The following is a 16,898-nucleotide window of genomic DNA, read 5'->3' as shown; positions in this document are numbered from 1 at the left end:
CCAAATTAGCTTTACTAATTGTGGCCCTGCTATAGGAAAATTTCCTTCCAGAAAGCATGAGTCTCTCTTTAATAATGCAATATTTACATTTATTTTAAATGTTCTGAGTATGGATGAATTTCAATGTATCAGTCATACTCTTGATTTTTGGGCTCCAAATGTTACATTTTATTTCTTCTGATTTCACTGTTTGCCTAGGACGTATGTCTATGACCACAACAATAATAGATGGTAAGAACGGATCTGTTCCCTCATCATCCATGAAAGTGGGCAAGAAATCGGTTACAGAAGACCTAGTGACAACATTCAGCTCACCAGCAGCATGGCTTCTTGTTGTCGCTCTGATTGTTACCTGGTCAGCAGTAGCTATTGTAATGTTTGACTTGGTGGATTACAAAGCCTTTGCAGGTAAAACTCAATATATTCTGTTTGACATCTTGTATATTACAATTTAAAAATTTATTAAGGAGTGTGTATTATATAAATATGCATTTCTCTTGCCTTCTTGGAGTCAGCACAGTGTTTCTGCCGAGTTTACCAAGAGAGGAGATATTGTGAGAAATGTCAGAACATATCAGTTTATACTTCATACATCTTTATAATTTAAATCATTTTGCAGCACTTCCTTATCCTGGAAAATGCATATGTCAACAACAATATGATATGTATATGAGCATGCATGGTCAGATAGGTTTCTGTTTTGCAATTTCTATATAAAACTATTTCAAAACTAATAACATGAATTACTAATTTACATTTTCTGAAATATATTTTAAAATCTCTCATAGTTTCCTTGAGCATCCTGATACCTGCTTACACCATTCAATCACAAACCATATGCAAAAGATCATTTATAAACATGTTAACCCTAAATTCATCTTCAAAAAACAAAAGTACCAAGGACTAGATCCTTAACATTAGCTAAGTCACATCCATATCTTCAGTAAGGTAATAATTCAGTCCAGTTTAAACTGATCAAACTCAATATACAAGCTCAAGTGTTGGTGTATATATTATTTTTTGAGGGCAACGCATACGTGTGTGGTACAGGGATTGTGATTCCAGTTGAGAAGGGGGAAGAAAAGAATGGTGAATAGAAGTGATCTCATCACTAGTTGATTTTTATTCCTTGTAGCTGGCAATAATATATAATAGAAAACAAACTAACTACCTGTGTTTTTAAAGGGGGAGTAGTGTTCAGTAAGTAAGCCACTTTGGAAGCAAAACTTTAGTGAGGTAAGTGTGCTGAACCGACTGGGAAATGTGTAAGCAAAACAGGAAATAAATGATTAGGGTCCTTTTCTTTCTTAAAGAACAGACTAAAAGTTATCCCATCTGTCACTATAATTAACTAGGAATTGAAATTTGTACTTCCGACTTTTAATTCAAAACAAATATTGACGTTTTAAAGTTAATTTCCTGGAATTTACTGATAAAACCATAGATTTTTGTCCTGCTATATATCACTATTGACCTCAAGATTTACTGAAAAAGCTTTTGATGCAGAAAGCTTAAAAGAAGCCTACCAATCTTGGATTAATAGATGACACAGAAGATTGAAAAATAGACAAAATATATGGAAAACCTCTTTTATTTATTTATTTATTTATTTACTTGTACTTCTCATCTGCCGTTGTTTTCAGAAGGAAGTCACTTGAATGTGCAAAACAGAACCCTCCTCTTGAGCCACCTTTCCAAAACAGGCATCAGATTTTAATATGGGCACCATACATAACGCAACAAAGTAGATGTAAACCAAGAGAGAGAAGCCACCATATTCTGTTCATAACTTTCCATATTAACTTTCCATATTAACTATCAATCAATCAGTCAATCAATCATATTGTCAATATGTTTTTTTTTAGTAAACAGTCAGGAACCAGGGTATAATTCAGACAAAACTCCTAAACTAAGTAATTCCTAGATTGTCTGTCAGCTCATGCATGCTCTGTATACTACTCAGGGTAATATTAAGCAATGACAATCTGTATTCTTATTGAAAACTGAAGGAAACTTTCTAAGCAGATGGAAATCTGATTCATGTTGTATTGGTTAAATGCACTTAAGTCCCAAAGGTGTTGATGGAAACTGACATTTTCAGACCAGGCTATAGACATAAAATAAGGTAGAATTTAATCTGCAGAGAGAGTTCATATTTTGTGGAGATATCTGAAAGATGATACTTTAATATTTTCATGGGCTCATTTCTTTTTCTTCCCAAAGATATTTCTGTTCCTAAGTGATTAATTAAGCCAGCATTTAAATCAGCTCTTAGCGGTGAAATGTTAAGAGAAGGAACTACTGTGATACTTCCAACCTAGATTTATTAGACTGCTTTCAGTTTTTACAGCAATATAACAGTGGCTACATACATGTAACTCTTATCATGGCCCCTGGAATTCGGTTTCTGACTTCCTACTCAGTCCAGTTTTTCCAGGTGAAACCTACTGATTCATAAAAAAACTCTGTGGGAATAGCTGAACATTTCACATAGGAGCACCTGGCTGGGATTATTGATATTAAAATGATTTTCACCCATTGATAGTTTGGTCTTTGCCTCCAGTGAAGCTATACTGTACAGAGGAGAATTTGGAGCATATTTTAAAGTGACTTCTTAAATCTAAAACCCAGTGGTAGTTTTTCTCAGGTTTGACAGTGTTCCTTGAACAACCTACACACACAAAAAAAAAAAAAAAAAAAAAAAAAAAAAAAAAAGAGTATAGTTTTTTTTTCAAGACTCTCTTTACTTTATTTCTTTACTTGATGTTCCATGAAGTTCAACTTTAGAAATTATACATAGTATATGAATGAGGAAAGCTAAGAGATGAGAACTTTGTTAGTCTAAAGAAGAAACTGAGAAGTATCCTAAGAACAGCCTGAAGATTTTCAAAAGGTAGTTACAAAGATGGCAGGTGACAAAAAGTTATGAAGGTTATTTTCTTGTAGCATCAGGTGATATATCAAGGGCCAATGGCCTGAAATTACACCGTGGTAGTTTTATGTTGAACACTGGGGAAAAAAATGTCTTTGCTGGGAGGGTGGTGCAACACTGAAACAGATTGCTCAGAGAGACTTGACTAGATGGTCATGGCCATGGCTGGATCCAGAGTTGACAACAGTCCCTTGCTGAGAGTGACTGCACCAGAGGAGCTTCAGAGGTGCCTCTGATCAACATTTATGTCATTGCATGTTTTGCATATTTTTGTGAAAACCTCTGTTAGAATTGAATAAGATATTTAGAAGGCACCTAGCCAGAGATTTGTGGACACACAAAGATGGAGCAGATTCTTCTATCCTCACATATGGGAGTGAATCTGTCGAGCTTTGTAGTCAAGATTTCACTCACTCATTAGTATAATTAATCTTGTGGATTTTAGCATATATGTTTCACAGTAATTTGTAGCAGGATGACTTAAAAGTATACTGTGCACATCTGCAGAGCCAGTTCTTTGCCAGGTTTGGAAGAAGCAATGACCTAAGCTAGGAGAGCTGTGAGAGGGCTGGGTAAATTGTCACACACTTACACACTGGGGCTGGCTCTAACTTACTGACTCCCACTGGAGACTGTTGTTATGTTTCTGTTCCAGAAATGCCATCTCTCTAGTAAAGTCACTAGTAATTACTACACTGCATAAGATCTGACTGTAGCAGAAAACAGTAGTGGGTAAACATAATAAAACAGGCTAGAAACCATGTGGCTGAGGCATATACATAGAATTGTTCCTCCTGATTCTGCTACAGAACTGGTAGCCTCTGGCAGATAAAGGATCTGTAACCCACGAAATTATGATTTTACCCAGATATACCCCGAGATTACACATTGTTATTTGTGGAGCTAAGTAAAATCACACGAAATTGACCTCAGCAAAGAAGGACGTATTTTAAATTTTAACTCAAGCATTGTTTTCTTATTTGAATAATTAACATTTTTGCTCTCATTATTTCAATAGAAAATAGTTCCAAAATACATATAGTATTAGCATATGTATTATAGCTGTTATGTGCCCTTTTAATTTATCAGCATAAGCTTCATATTGACTCTATGATTAGAGAGTGCCAATACAGAGATTTTGCTTGGTTTCATATTCCTTTAAAAGTAAACTATTGAGTTTTGGAATTTTGACAATTTAAACAAAATTAGTTTTGTCCTCCATGTAACTAAATGAAATTACTTGCTTGCTTTCATTCTAAAATTCTAAATAAGACGTGGTAAATCACTTTTAGGGAGGCCCTCTCTATTCACTGTCTGAAAAGGAGTCTGTAGAAATGAGGAAGAGTAACACATCTTCTAGATGAACTTAGGTGACATGAAGCTCCTCTTACATAAAGATCATAAGATATATTTTACATAATTTTATACATTGAGAACCTAATTATCATAAAATCTATAATATTCTGTACTATTCAAGAGGTACAGAATATGATACAAAATATTGCAGGGAGGACCTTGCATTATGGAATGTACACGCAAAACTGTACATCGTTGGTGGCTATGGGTAAGAAAGTTTGTTCAGATGTTAGAACATCTGAGAATTTGCAATCAAGTTTGGAAGTGAAATTTGAGGGAAGCACGAGCCAAGAATTATATCAGTGTTGAAAGATTTGTCCCTATTCTGTCTACCCAGAAGAAGGAAAATATTTTTTTCAGTGTTTTACTTTGGTGTGTTATATTCATTCCTTTGAGGAGAAAATTAAAGTTTGTATTCCTATCATGTTACAACTATAAACATATTTGAAATATTTCTAATACAGTATGAAGGTGACTTGTATTACAAAAACCTGAGATAAGACACTATGAATCTCATGCTGTATACGATGTGTGTCAGTATGCAATAAGTAGCATACAACACTGGAAGATCTTTTATACATTCTCAGTATTTCCAGAAAAGCAAAAAGATTAATTCTGGTTTGATATGTGCTTTGCAACAGTTTGTTTTTACTGCCATCCGGAGTACTAAAAAAAAATGCACTTGGTTAATTGGCTTCGTAATTCATGAATGTATTTCATGCATTTCTTATACACATAACTGGATTATATATTTTAATTGGTACACATAACTAAATAATTTAAGATTATTTTAGTCCTAAAGATTGATTGCCCAGGAATCCACATTTGCTAATGGGCTAATAAAATGTTCAGAATTCCCTACCATCTCTGTGACCAATTACAGCTAATTAACACCACCCTAATTTCAGCTCCAGAGTGTTCAATATTCAGGGTAAATTGATAGTGAGTTTACCAGTCACCTAAAAGCCAGAGTAAATCAAACCAAATAAAATCTCGCCAAATCTATGAAAGTCCAAACTATCCAGAAAATTATCTAAGTGAAAATACAGAATACATATAAAATGTAGCCAGCTTGTGGCTACTTTCTTCTTGTGGCTACTTTCATAAAAGAAAAAAGATCAGGCTCATTGTGGTGGATAATTTATTGTGCTCACAGAGAGGCTTTTTAGAGACCCACAGCACAGGCAGATCTTTGTGGAGTTAAAGCATGCCAGTGATGGGAATGGAGGCATGGAACTCCCAACTTCACAGGAAGCTGCAGGGATCCTAGTAATATGTTCTTATTAATGTTCTCCCTTCCCTTCCCTTCCCTTCCCTTCCCTTCCCTTCCCTTCCCTTCCCTTCCCTTCCCTTCCCTTCCCTTCCCTTCCCTTCCCTTCCCTTCCCTTCCCTTCCCTTCCCTTCCCTTCCCTTCCCTTCCCTTCCCTTCCCTTCCCTTCCCTTCCCTTCCCTTTTTAATTTAATATCAAAATATCTGAACAAATTGTTATGAGCTTTCCTGCATCAGCTTCTGACTAACACAGTCTGAAGTCATCATTTCCCTGTCTCAGCTTATGGCTCCTTCTGTTACTGACTTATACCCACAGAAAGCTTTTGAATGGCCTTGGGTAGCCAGAATGATACACCTACTTTTTTTTTTTTTTTTTTTTTTTTTTTCCAGTAGAGGAAAACAAATGAACAAAAAATTAAGAACCTGCTTTTCATATTAACATCTGTATTTTGGAGAAAAAAGAATGAAGAAAATAATGAACATTACTGTAAGCAACTTGTACTGTGTAATTGGCACACAAACATTTATTTTCCCAGTCTCCTGCATGATAAAACTGTAAGCTGCAAATCCTGTTTAAGCCACATTAAATTCAGTAAATTACCAATATCCTACTATTATTTTTTTATATTATATTATCGAGATAAATGTTACCAGGAACATATACATCCATTTTTCTTCTGCAGTTTTATCCTGCTGTAGTCATCCTGTTGTGCTTATGTTCACTGGTAACTGATAAACTGGTAACTGGTAACTGGTAATTGATAAAAACACTTCTATATTTGCAAAACCCCATACAAGTCTCCCACAGAATATAGGAGTGGAGCGTTAAAAGAAAAAATAAAGTTGTTGGTCTCTGCTGTGCTCACCTTGGAACTGACCAAAATAATGATATAGTCTTTTAAAAGACAATTTTTACTGTATGTACAGGTCTCAGTCCAGAGCATGAGTAAACATCTTATACATTGAAAAGTTCTTAATGACATTCTTAATTGAATTATAAGGGATTTTTGAAAATGTACACACCTAAAACACACAAAACATTTTTAACTGTCTTCTAAAACCACTTAAAGGGCTTTAAACTGAATCCCAGAAGAAGGGCTGCCCAGATGACAGCCTATTTCTCATCTACGACCTTGCAGAAAATCTTACAGCTGAGTTAAAAATATTATTGTTATTATTATTAATAATAATAAATAAAAGCTATAAAATTATTTTTTACTGGAAAGATTGACATCCTATGGAATTCTACAGCTCTACAAGTACTACATTCATAGTCTAGCCTACACAAGTTGAAAATAAGTAACTTCAGAAACGTGCTTGATGAATAGGGAAGGATCTAAGAACAGAAATAAGGCTTACATGCTTACAAGTGTTCCATGGAAAATGAAATACAAACTAAATTTCTAGCCTGGAGTCTTACCGGTGAAATTTCTAATTTTAAACAAGCAATAGAGTAATTCTTTCATTGACAATTGTGGTAATGTAACTTTTTGGTTATTTGCTGTTGAAAAAATACATATCCTCAACTAGAATAAATTATATGTACTATATACTCATTTCAGCAATAGAATATGTAACTTTTGAAAATACCTGTGCATTTAACTATTTTTATATTGCTCTGATTCATACAGTATTGTTGCACATCTCTAGAGTATTGTTTATCTTTCTAATGAACTCCAGTTTCTGCTTCATAACAGCAGATCCTCAGAGATAAAATAACTCCATGACCCTTCATAACTGATACCTTTAGTTGGGTGACAGCTGAAAATGTTCATGATTACTAATGGTGTTTCTTCCTTTTTTTATTGGCCTTTCTTGGGTTCATCCTGTTGTCATCTGCTATAGCCACCTATTCACAACATTGTGATGATCCCTGTTTACCACCTGGTAAAGACACTCTGCCTGCAGTGTTCTGAATATGTGTGTGCATGTGCGCTCTGCTTGCCAGAGCTAACAAAGCATGGGCATGAGCAGAGTGCCAGGATGTGGCAGCACTGCTTCTCTGCTAACACCCAGATCTGCAATGTTAATTACAATAGCCACCTCCTCACTTTCACTTCCTAGTTGAGACAGGTCTGTCAGCTAGAAGAAACCTGCAGTCAGTAGGTTCCCTATATTCCCAGGAATTAAACAGAGATATTAATTGCATCCTGATAAATGTCTTTTTAAATACCATTGGACAATTATTTAACAGCACTGCTTTCTAAATCTGAAGTTAAGATCTGTATTCTCAGTTAGGGAATTGAAACCTTAGAATGAGCCAAAAATAAAGCTTTAAATTATTTTGGATGAAATGTAGATGAAGATGAAACATATGAAATGTAGATTTAGATGAAACAGCCAGCTGTTTCAAGAACCACCACCTCATTAGGGTTTGATCCATCAAATCAGAAGATTTTCAGCTGATATCAAACCACGTCACATAAACTGCATAAAAAGCTTATGCTAAAACAATGTCCCTGTATACATATGCCTGTATGTCCATATCAAAAGTACCTGTAATGTCTTGATACTTTATGAAATTTTGTGAATTTCTTCCTAAATTTTGGAAATTTTACTTATAGTCTATATATTTTTTTGCATTCATATTACATATAAGTATATTCTACTTATAACTTATTTGCCTATATTTGGGGTAAAATGCATTTATCCAGTTTCAGGTGAAGTTTTCTCTGTGGACCTGACCTCAATGTAATTCACTAGGACTGATGTTAGAAAGAGCCAGAGAAACAAAAAAAAAATATACTACAGAATGTAGTCTTCATATTTACATTTAAGTACTTATAAAATAAAATTTTCTGGGAAATATTGAGGTTGAGTTTTCTTTGGAATTGTTTTTATACTGGTGAAATTCCGTGATACCCACCAGTGTCTATCATGCTGCAAGCATGACAAAAGAGCTAGTCTATGAAATATACACTTAAGCTGAATAAATTGGAATATTAATAATGAAAGACTTTATGTATATTTAGTTTTATATGTTAGATACCACTCTTCAGATGACCACAGAGTAGACCACTAATAATAACATTGAAAAACCTTAAAAATGTATAAACTTTCAATTTTAAACAAATTCTCTATATTCTCTCTATAATGTTGTAGTACAATAGGATATGTTTTATTATGAAGAATTAGTTAGGCTTTTGCATTTTATCAAAAATGACAGAAATTCTCTGTCTTCATCAGCTGTACCTTGTCAGTAACAATAAATTAAATTATATCTCATAGATCAATCCTTACACCAGATAATCACCATCATTTGTAATTTAATTGCATTCAATTCATTGGAGTCAAAATATGTAATTGATGAAAATCTAAAAATTATTGTCAGTCACTGAAATTCATTAAAAAAAAAAAAAAAAAAAAAAAAAAAAAATTTAAAATAGATTGAACTCTGACTATATATTTAACTATTTGACAAGCAAAAAAGATTGATGGGTGACCACATTCCTGGCAGGATTATTAAGACTGAAATGACAACTGAAGTGATTTGCACAGATAAATCAATTAGCCACTTTTTTTTACACACTTCATAGGAATAAATGACAGAGACCATGAAACATAACCAGATTTGCTTGAGGTGTTACAGCAAATCATAATGTGATTAATCAATTTCTGTTTTGAAAAGTGACAGTTACAGAGCTTATTATTAGTCTCAATTTAATAAATAAGTAAATAAATAATAAACAAATAAAGTTTTCCTTAAATTGAAAAAAAAAATAATAAATTTTACTCAAGTTGAAATTACGTTATCACTTTATGAAAACCATTTCTTGCCCAAAAAATGTACCTAATATACCTAATGTTGACAGAAGGACTTTGGAAGTCTGTTGTTGATTAATTTCAAAGAACTGAGGTGAGATATCACTTAACTTTAAAGGTACAAAATCTATTTCCAGATAAACTGGGGTAGAAATTGTGAGTCAGAATGGGAGAAATAAGATGGCTGGAATTTGTGTACTCATATTTACTCAGAAATAGTGTTTCTGTACCAGTAATGCTGCAGAACTAAAACAGATTATAGCAATTTTGATGGAACAAGCATGAAAGCCAGTTTCAAAAATACATGGGGAATTTTCAGAAATACTTAGAACTTACAGCACATCCAAAATGATTTTTAAGTTATTTTAATATTATCTGTGTATGCTAGTAAAGAAAATCCAAAGAGTGTTCCAATTTTTCTTGCAGATATATAAAACAGTTGACAACATTCTGGAAATGTTATTTGTGTTTTCCTATGATAAAACGTAATATATGAAATCCTTTAATTTGACTGGGATTCATATTCCATCAGCTGTAATTCTTCCAAGTTTAAGAACGCATCAAAAGTTCTGGCAATTTTAAATTCTGAAGGTCCCACTGGGAAAGAAAAAAAAGATAAAATAAAATATTATCATTATAATTGAAGTAAAAATCCAGCACAAGTACAGCTGAACATCTACTGAACTGAAAAACATCCTTTATATTACATCATGTAATAAAAGGCATAACAAAATAAAATGTTATAGCAACTCATTATTGGTGGTGCCCATGCTCTTTTGGAATGCAAGTAATTTATTGAGATAAATACTTGTATTGATCTGGAATTGATTGTGAATGTAGAATTACAGATCTCAGTGTACAGTGACAAGAAGGATTTAAATGTGAAACAAGTAACACTGAGAGGATCCATGTCATATACTTTATTATCTAAAAATATGGTCTCATGTCCATGGTAATTTTTCAGTCTTCCTTTTTAGCCAATGGATACAGATAGATAACTTTGGAAATTAATTCATATCACCCTGAAAAAGGCTTTCTGCATTGGATTTTGAGGGAGTCTAGAAGTCACCAGGGATTCAACATGATTCAACACCTGGCTTTCAATAGATGATCTAAATTTAAGCTGTGATTAAATGAAACAACATACTGCCAACAAAAGGCATTTAGTATTAATTACATGTTTCATCCCCTAGCATAACCTGTTGAGTAGCCATTTGCTTCCCTTCCTCTCCTTCCTCCATTCACAATCAATATTTAGTATTTTTCTACTACATTACCAAAGAGTCCCTGCTTACCAGTTCAGCAAAAGGTAGAACTTCACATCCTGTGAGGTACTGAGAAGTACTTCAGGCCTGAGAACTATTGTGTCTTCACATGGCCTCTTTACAGTTTATATTCAAGATTTATATTCAAGTGCTGGCAACCTGCTGTTGCCAGCACTCCTGGCACAACAGATATGACATAAAATACACAATACATGACATGTATTGTAGATTATAATTACAGACTATAGCTATAGATTAGTTACAAATTATATATTACGTACTATATATATTACATATATAATATGTAATATTATATTATATATTAATGCATACAAATTATATATTATGTATTATATTATGTATATTACATATATATATTATATATAAAATATATAATTATATTTATATTATATTATATAATGTATGTTAGCAAGAGAAGTGCATTTTCAGTTTAATTTATAAATAAATTTAATTTATAAATAATTTGTATTCTAAAGTCTGACAATAAATGAAAAGCCCAACAGAGACAGTTAATCCAATTTGAATATGTTGAATACAAAACTCGTTTAATCAAAAAAAAATCATTGCATTATACCCTTACTAGACATCTGCAAATAAGAAATAATATATATATATTACATAAAAATATCAAGCTCAAACTTCGTAATGAAAATTTGTATTCTATCAGTTACGTTACAAGAATATGAAAATCCTCTGAAAATGGAAAAATGCATCTTTCTTTGCATGTTTGTGAGACAAGTGAGACATGCATTGTGAGACAAGTGGCATCTTTCTCTCTGCTTGTTTCCCCGAAAATGCTTTATTTCCTTTGTTTAATGTGTGTTTTGTCTAGGTAAAAAACAATGTGCTATTGTCAAGGTTGCAGGGAGAGCTAGAAGCATGGATTTGATCAGTAATTCTTTCCACTTCAGGATTATCTGGTGTGGTATTATTAAGCACTTCAGGATGAATTATTACCATTAGCATAGTTTTTTTGTTTGTTTGTTTGGTTTGTTTGTTTGTTTGTTTTTGGTTTGTCTGTTTGTTTGTTTTTAAAGGAAATATTTAACAAAAGTTAAATGGAAATCCATGCACAAGTTGACATCTTTCTAGGTCTGTGTCACTTGAATCACACTGCAAATGGATCTCATGGTATCTGTATACAAAATTTAATTTTGCAAATACCACTGAAGTGTCATCTACACAGCCCCAAGCCGATTTTTTTTGAACTTTCTATTTTAAACAGGATTTGCAACTTGGACCTGTTAGTGTAGGTGTTCCTGGAGAATTTTGCCTTTGGACACTTACAATTTCTAATCCCTTTTCACAGTTTTCTATGAAGATGTTATGAATTAAAGACCGGAATATGATGTTGAGGGCTCTGGTTCATCAGCAAAGATGGCTTGCCTTGGGCTGGTTATAGTAATTTCCTCTGCTCTTGATCTTGCTCTTCTCCAAGCAATTTCCATGCCTGCCTGGAGGGACAATTCTCCTACCTGTGAAGCAGTTTGTGAACTGCTAATTTATGGCCACAAATATTAAAATACACTGACATTTTTGTTTATTTTACAGCTGTAGTCCCTGCAGCTGTAAAAGCCAATGGCTGTAAAAGCAACTGAGCCATCCCTAAGCAATCAATGGGCACAGGGTGGGTAGATAACGAGCAGAAACTAGGGCAGCTGTCCAAAGTTAAACTATCCCTGCTTGTGAATCAAAACGTCATTTTTATCCTAAGCCAGCCCCACTGGCCATGCAAATTCTGTGATTTTGCATACACTTCTTAGCATCTCTAGATTAGAGTAAATGCAAATTACATCAGGTGTTGGGTTGTAGATTTACTTTTATTGCCTGATATAGGCATTAGTTCTCCTGGTAAGCAATAGAAAAGGTCATTTGTGGCAAAACAACTGAAAAAATAAAATCCCTGTGTGAGGCCAATGCAAATAAATAAATGTCTTCTGAGAAGCAAAGTCAATACTCTTTGGTATGCTACTCAGAAACTTTCTGATTTTTTTAATCTGTTACAAACACAGTAGCATACAACAGTACACTAAATGAAGACTTCACGAATATTTCCTTACAATGTTGTCATTCCATCATTGTGCATGATTAACTTATTTGTTGTGCCCAATTGTTCAGTAACATATATACAAATATATATATATATAAAATATAATTTTCAGAAGGAAAAAATATATTAACCTATTTATTCAATCTATTTTATTAACAAACAGATCCAAAATAAAATTCAGTCTGGTCTTTTATGTTTCAAATTAGTTAATTACAAATAAAAGGAAATATTTAGTGGTATATTTATATTTAAAATGAAGTTAAAATTGAACATTTTATTACAGCACTTCTTTAGAAAATAACTGTTCATACTTCTGCTATCAAAGAAGTTGCTTCAAGCCTGTACTTTGCCTGTCTTTGTAACCTGCAAGTTCATGCGAGACTACTTCTGATCTCTGCTAAGATTTGGCTTGTGAGTCAGAACTCTGCAGCCAGAACTAGTTTTGAAGACACGTGCATTTAATTTCTTATTAAAATATTTGCACATGAAGATAGTGGTAAACAGAGAGATAGTTTCTATCTCGATCCTGTTAAATTCAGAGTATATATTTCTATTGAAACTACTAGAAGTAAATAGGTCAATGACAAATAAGATTTGTGATCTACCTTTGATTGTCTAAATTTGTGGGCGACCTTCACATACATAAGGCAATCATTCAGTCTGATATTTCAATTACAATGGACAGTGACATAAACTGATTGACAGTTACCTCTCCTCCTATACAGTATTTGCCACAGATTTTTTAAAAAATAAAAATAAATAAAAGTTTGGTGGATGGAAAGGGTGGACAAAATATCCTGTCAGAGACTAGAAATTTCATCTGAAATACTATGTCAATATAAACAGGATAGAGAGAAATTTTGGTGAAATCACATCTGGAGATGCTTTTAAGAGAATCCTTTTATTACTCACTGGTGGTTTCTTTCTATGAAGTGTGGATATGTAGGGAGCAGGGGCCTTGCTTCCATTGCAGGTCTCAGCAAATAATTGTTGACATTGGGAAGATGGAGCACATGGAATTGCACAGCTTTCTTGTTTGCCAACCTACTTGCCCACAGGAGCAGTAAGAAAATTAGTTAAATATACAGATGTGTACAAGCATATGTGAATGAAGCTCCAGAATAGTTCTAAAAGAAGAAGCATAAACGTGTGTATGTATTTAAGTATAGTTGCCTGTGTGCCATAATTTGTGTTTCACAACCCCTTTCATTTTGGACTTGGGTTTGTTTTGGCCCAAATGTACATAGCTTTCTTCTTCCCATCCTTTACATGTTCTCTGTATGTGTCCACACAGTTGAAGCAGGCCTCAGCAATTTCCTCATCCAGGACTAGTGTAAAACAGAGGTCTTGAGGTGATGTGATGTGAGGTGTGGGACACCCACATCCGTCAATACTAAATAAAAATTGGAGGCAGGGGACATAGGCCAACAAAGTAAACTGGGCTGAAAAGAAGAGATTACCTAAAAGAATAAATATTATGTGAAATCAAATCTATATTTATTTTTATCCTAACCAAGCCTCAAAAGAAGAGACAGAACTTGAAGAGCAGTATCAGACCAAATTGTCCACTGGGTCATGAATCACTCTGCTAAGGGCAGTAGGAATACAGTTTATACCAGTCTTGCACAGAAAGGAGAGCTGTCCTCAAACCCTTGAATAATAAAAATTAATATTCAAAATCTTTGTTTGTATTAGAGGAGGTAATATAATTAGTCCTGTGTAAAATGAAGATTTAATCACCAAATGAGTATGTTTTTCAAACTTTTTCTTCTTTTTAAACTCTGCACTCAGGAAGATCTGTTAACAAGCTCAGCACAGAACCACTGAGAATCATTCATGAGACGCTGGAAGAATCCACTGATTGGCTTTATGGCTTTATTTCTTTATTGTCTGACATCATATGGAGTGATGATGATGACACTGATGAAGGTATTCTTAATGTAGAGATTTTTGTAACTGCTCTAACTGTTGTCTTATGTGCTTTATGTTGGCTTACTCAATTTTTAACCTCACAGTCAAGAAGGTCAAACAAAAACAAAAGTAAATGTTGTTGCTAATAAAGCATCTACTGGCTATTACAATCAGTAAATTGGTCTCCTTGTTAGCTTTCATCTCATGTTTAATGTACCATTACACAAAAGCTGTCAGAATTAAATATTACCATTAGTACATCTTAAAGAAAAGAGCAAATTTATACAAGAAAAAAACAAAAGATGCATCAGGATATTGCTTCAGAGAATGGCAATCGCTATTTTCTTTTCATCAGTAAGAATCTAAAGAATATCAGGAAATATACAAGGTAGACCTAGAAACCTAGATATTTAGTTTTATTTTTTATTTAATGTACTGATGACAGGACAATATATTGACACAAGAAAAATATGATAAAATTTACTATTTTGGCTGGACTAAGGGGAGTTTGGATGGCAAATTACAAACAATGAAATTTACTAAAAATTAGTAAAAATTAGTAAAATTCTTCATCTGACTTTAATTACTTATTCATAAATGAAAGTAAACTGCTAGAATTTCAAGTTTGGACATAGCAATCCTTCTGTTATAGAAAAAAAGTAATTCGCTGGTATGAGCAGACCAGTAGTGTATCTTCATGTCACATCATATTGTTCATTCTGACAAGCAATGAGTGTAGGACTGACATCTTCATTCCCCAGTAGTTTATTTTACATTCCCTTTGGTTACACCGAATATAATTTAAAAACAATGTGCACTAAAACTGACTTCTACCTGTTTGTTCATAAGCTTGAGATAGTATCTATTTTCTACCTTTACATGGTGCATGAGCTTTTCTATATATGAATTCTAATAGATATACATGTGAACATATGTTTATGTTACATGTAAATTTGTGAACTGGACATTCTACTCTGAGGTATGATTTAAAAACAATAGAAAGCCACTCTCTCATACGGTTGAGAAACAAAAAAACTGTGAAATCTTGAAAGCTTGCTAAAATTTCAAAAGTGTTAATTTTTATCATTTTGTAACTCTTGAAGAATCTGCAAGCATTCAAGTACTTGAGTGGATGGAAGTGGAGTTAATGCAAGCAGAAAAGGTCATAAAACACCTGGCATACAAAATCTCAAGATCAGAGTGCTCACTAAGGAGTATTTAAAAACCTCAGTCCTGCTAGCCAGGTGGTATTTCACTGATATCTACCAGGAGTGTGAAATGGCTACAAGTAGCGTATTGCATTGTATCATAAAAAGTAGGTGCACATGAACTCCCTGCCTATTGTGCGCTGTAGCCAATAGCTGCACACTCACCATTATTGCCCAGACTAAACCCTTGAAATTCAAATCAAGGGCTCATAGTTCCACTGAAATTGTCCCTTTTGTCTTGAATTTCACTGAAAGTGTTGCTAGTACAATCTTGCTAACCTGCATATTCATTTTATAATTTGGAGTTAAAAATGAATCACTGGGCTTTTTCTTAAAACAAGGATATGTGCATAAATCCAAGCAAATTGCAAATGTGTTATCACAAGTTTTTATTCAGAAGCAAAAAATACAGATTTGGGTGTTTCCTTGGTCCCTCCTTTGCATTGAATATATCTGTCCTAGAAATCCTCTATGGTAAAAAAGGATTTCTGAAAATCTCAGAACAGGGTGATTGCCTTTCAGCATATAAAGAATAAAATGCATTAAATAATAAAATTAAAAAAAAAAAAAAAGAAGTAGTATATTGTTTTGCTTTGTTTTATTATATCTTTTATCTGATTTTTTTTTTCCTCATGGTTTAGGTGAAGTGGAACCTTCCCTGAAAAAAGGTTGGTCAGTTGCTTTATTATATAGGACAACAAATATTTTTACAATGTATTTTATGAATAAACTATAGTCTGTTCTATAGGTTATGTCATTATTCACGTCAGTCTACTAACCAAGTATATTGTGCTTTACAAATTTTCATAAATAAGAAACTCAAATTATAATACTTGCTGAAATGTTTGCTTTCTGCAATAATTCATTTTATTATTATGCAAAAAGCTGAAAAAAAAATGTTTATAACAAGCTCACAGAATTACTGAAATAATATTATTTGTAACATTGCCCTGTATATGGAACTCTTATTAATGCTAGTATGAGTTACACATATGCCTGCATAGAAATAGTATTTAGAAGTAATCACATAGAAAGAATATTTATCAAGAAATAATGACAAGGTGCTGTAAAAGCATTTTATGTTGTGTCAATACTGAACCCTAAAATAAGGACTACCTCAGAA

At 33.3% G+C, this 16,898-nt stretch overlaps 1 protein-coding gene across 1 annotated transcript in view; it reads left to right on the top strand.

Annotated features, from left to right (window-relative positions):
• The first annotated feature begins 203 nt into the window (after positions 1-203).
• The window catches only part of TRDN (triadin), a 47,728-nt gene continuing 31,033 nt past the window's right edge, over positions 204-16,898 (top strand). Inside the window, exons 1-3 of the mRNA XM_032184471.1 lie at positions 204-408; positions 14,448-14,585; positions 16,417-16,443. Coding sequence (XP_032040362.1) covers positions 204-408; positions 14,448-14,585; positions 16,417-16,443 — 370 coding nt within the window. The remainder of the gene's footprint in view (positions 409-14,447; positions 14,586-16,416; positions 16,444-16,898) is intronic.

This window comes from Aythya fuligula, chromosome 3 (assembly GCF_009819795.1).
Source record: "Aythya fuligula isolate bAytFul2 chromosome 3, bAytFul2.pri, whole genome shotgun sequence".
Classification (NCBI taxonomy): domain Eukaryota; kingdom Metazoa; phylum Chordata; class Aves; order Anseriformes; family Anatidae; genus Aythya; species Aythya fuligula.
Note: the sequence above shows the minus strand (reverse complement) of the source record. Positions and strands in the feature narration are given on the sequence as shown.